Source organism: Octopus bimaculoides, chromosome 22 (genome assembly GCF_001194135.2).
Source record: "Octopus bimaculoides isolate UCB-OBI-ISO-001 chromosome 22, ASM119413v2, whole genome shotgun sequence".
Lineage (NCBI taxonomy): Eukaryota > Metazoa > Mollusca > Cephalopoda > Octopoda > Octopodidae > Octopus > Octopus bimaculoides.
Window position 1 is genome coordinate 31,763,516 of NC_069002.1, and position 4,047 is coordinate 31,767,562.

At 36.2% G+C, this 4,047-nt stretch overlaps 1 protein-coding gene across 5 annotated transcripts in view; it reads right to left on the minus strand.

Moving 5' to 3' along the window:
* LOC106869635 (E3 ubiquitin-protein ligase XIAP) overlaps positions 1-4,047 on the minus strand; it is a 174,854-nt gene that overhangs the window by 21,227 nt on the left and 149,580 nt on the right. For all 5 annotated transcript variants that reach the window (XM_052975844.1, XM_014915450.2, XM_052975846.1 and 2 more), the window contains exon 3: positions 879-1,564. In XM_052975844.1, the coding sequence (XP_052831804.1) occupies positions 879-1,564 (686 nt within the window). The remainder of the gene's footprint in view (positions 1-878; positions 1,565-4,047) is intronic.

Sequence of the window (4,047 nt, forward strand, 5' to 3'; positions counted from 1 at the left end):
AACCTGATCTAACAGCTTGATGCCTCTGTAATTATTTGTATCTAAAGCGTCCCCTTTACCTTTGTAGCAGTTGACTATGATGCTGCTACACCAGTCATAGGGTATGACTCCTTCGTGTATCACCTGGTTCGTAATACGGGTGACTAGGCTATAGCCAACACTGCCAGATATTTTGAGCATCTCTGCAGTGATTCCTGATGGGCCGGGGGCTTTCCCGGTCTTCATACTCTTAATTGCTTTATCTACCCTGGTACTATCAACTCGGATAGCTGGTCCCTCTATTGGGTCGACATAAGGCAGGCTCTCTTTCTCCCATTCATTCTCTTTGAAAATTAAACAAGGATCGTCTTCAATTTGTTCGTTAGTCAAAATACAAAAACTTGAATATTGGTTAGTTAATCTCTTGGCAGAATTTTTTAAAGATTGTGGGAGAGTGATTATGAGTGTGTGTAAAATATGTACCGTTCTTATTCCGATGCTAGTCTTATGAGGGCAACAGTTTTAATGGAACGCACTGCCTGGTGGGAAATCTGCTAACAATGATGTGAGGAAAAGGAACTTCTAGCTAACGGGGATCATCATCATCATCATCGTCGTTTAACGTCCGCTTTCCATGCTAGCATGGGTTGGACGATTTGACTGAGGACTGGTGAAACCAGATGGCTACACCAGACTCCAATCTGATTTGGCAGAGTTTCTACAGCTGGATGCCCTTCCTAACGCCAACCACTCCGAGAGTGTAGTGGGTGCTTTTTACGTGTCACTAGATGTAAAAAAAGAAAGAAACAACTCATGCAACAAGGAAAAAAACAAAGGCAAAAACAAATATTAAAAAGAAGTAAAAAAAAACAAAAAGAGAGAAACTTGAAATGACATACTGAAGTGTGAATAGAACCGAACAGTCTGGGATTAGTTTCTTGACTGCTCCAAGATGGTTGGACTGGTGGCACTGGAACCTGGTGATGTTGGGCTTGAGGCTGCTGTAACTGCCGGTGTTCTGTGGTACTTAGGTGGCTCGATGCTGCTGCAGTCCGGTTAACAGGGCCCTTCACATCAGGTAATAATCGTAGCTCATCTAGAATAGGGTCCATACAGGAAGTGATGTTACTGTGGTATGGTAATCTAAAAATTGGCCGTTCACCACTATTAGAAAACTCAACCTGGCCAGTATTCAGGAATGCTCTTTGGCTCGAGTTGGTCAGCCCAGTTAGGTTGTTGGGGTTGGAGAATCCAGATGGATGGTGAGAACTAGAAAAAGTACTTTGACCGGAGGATGAAAACACTTCCGGCAAGGAGTTGGAGAAACCAGCTTGACCTGGCTGCCCCGCAAATGACATGTGGTCAGCGGTCGTGAAACTACGTTGAGTTATTACCCTGTTGCGATTATCTTTCGGTAAATGTTCGAGATTTCGACAGATTTCTGCAACAAATGCGTCGCCTTTCATATTTCTTAAATAAAGACAGTTTGGAAAAAATTTGGCGTGTTCAATCCATGGATTGTCTGATTCGTCCCACTCTCGCAGGTGACCATTACACATATAACAGCACACGGTATCATCGATTCCTGCAAGAGACAAGAATGGTAAGAATTAGCTATGAGTATCAGGCAGTAAGATAATTAAAATGTCAGCAGTTTTAAAATTTTAATGAGAGGTGGAGGAAACACACAGGAAGAAGGGAGAAATACAAAAGGAGCAGATATATATATATAGTAGATATTTACTTTGTATTATATTATACTTATTTACTGTGCTTTTACTTATTAATTTTTCTATATGTGACAGTGGATTTTCATCAATGAGTTCATGAACCTTGGTTCTTTTCCCTAAAACTATATATATATATATTTTATACTGTGAAACTTAATTTAATTTTAATTTTTGATAAATTGAATTTAATTGAGTTTTTACCTGTAAATTTGGATTTTTATCCCTAATATTATTATTATTATTTATATAGTAGAATAAAAAATAGAAAATCCTTGGAATACTATTATATATATTTGAAAAAATGAATAGAAACGGCTTTCCTGATAATTTTTCCACTTTAATAATTAGATATTTGTGGAAAAATTATCAGAAAAGCCATTCCTATTCATTTTTTTTCAAATATATATATATATATATATATATATATATATATATATATATATATATATATATATATATATATGTAAGAGCCAGTGAAAAAAAATATCATATCTACAGAATAAAAATACTGCAGCAATATATATGCATATAATGAGTTAGTATTAAAAAACAATAAAGTATATATCCACCAAATTTAAGAGCTCGTTTCTTTGTAACATATCGTTAGACTCCAATACATTATTATGATTCAATAATCATAAGTGAAATGAATTTGCATATTTGTATATATATATGTTGGCTAAATGTTGAAAGTAACATATTTAGAATAATAAAAAAAACAAAGATTTCACAGATGTTTCGCAATTTAATTCTAAGTTCTACATCTGTTTCAACAATTAACACACAGACATCATCATCAATATACTCATTTAACAAATACAAAGATATATAATTAATTTAGATATGCTAGATAAACTCTGTTTCATCAAGAAATAAAACTGAAACATGAATATCAAAGTACCATTACTAAATTAATTATGTATTTTTAAATATTAATTACATAATTATATGGCTGATGTTTGTATTTAAAATGATGAAACAGCTGTAGAATTTAGAATCAAATTTTGAAACAACTGTGAAAATTTTGCTTTGTGTGTGTGTGTGTGTGTGTGTGTGTGTGTGTGTGTGTGTGTGTGTGTGTGTGTGTGTGTGTGTATATCAATAAATATATAATATATACACACACACATGCATACATACATATATATAATAGAGTGTATAAAAAAAGAAGACAGAGCTAGATCATAGGCAGACAATTGAACAGGACTAATGTGACTGGATAACTAATATAAAGTTACCAATGTAGACATACATAGCAAACAACAATAGCTGTTGTTGCTCCTGTTTAACCCTAGGTTAGTCTTTATCCAGCATACTCAATTATCAAAGGTATTTCAGCAACAGCCAGAGTATCTGCTATTATTTTTGAGCTCTAGTTCAGACTTGATCCAACAATCCTATGATCAAAAGCATTTCAGATATGACCATCCCATTTACCGATGCTGTTTAGCTCTAAGTTACTCTTGACCCGGCAAATTTCTGATCAAATGTGTTCCATCTATGATCATCCAGTCTTCTTATTTCAAGAAGAGTTCCCTGGACTACATTATTGAATGTGTCTTTTTTTTTTTAAATCATAGGAATATGGTTTGAGGGATATTTCGCTGTTGTTTCTAACAAGTCAAGCCAGAGACAAAGAAACAATCCATGCAGTGGAAACGCCCCTCCTCACCTGCTCCAAAGAAGGTCAAGGTTGTTTCATCTGCAAGGAAGGTGATGGCTTCAATTTCTTCAGATGCAAAAGGCACTGTATTCATTGATTATCCTTGAAACGGTCACACCATCAATGGAGAGTACTATGCCAATTTGCTGAGGCAGCTACAAAAGGCTATCAAGACCAGATGCTCAGGAAAACTGACAAAAGGGGACCCTGGTTTCATCAGGACAATGTTCCAGCATACAAGCCCTTGCTTTCAATGGCTGCTGCTGTGTGTGAATGTGGTTTTGAACTGGCTGATCCCCCTCCCTGTTCTCCTGATTTGGCCCAAAACACGAAAGAACACTTGGATGCGAACCAGTATTGCAGTGATGACGAAAGCTTCTTCACCAATGGTATCCAAGCGCTGCAACACTGATGGAAGCGGTGGGTAGATTGTAAAGGGGACTGTGTTGAGAATAAGCCTCATTTTATCACATTTCAAGAGAGTATATTGGTCAGCCTATGAACTTTTCAGTTGACCCTCATGGTTTAGGAATGTATGAGAACACAAAATGTTTGTTTATGCTTTCCATTTTTGAAGAAAATTGGCAAATTCAATAAAAATACTTTGCAGGAGAGGAGGGCAAATTCAAACAGAAACGAAGACAATGGCTGAAATACGCTAAATAGATGGGGGGG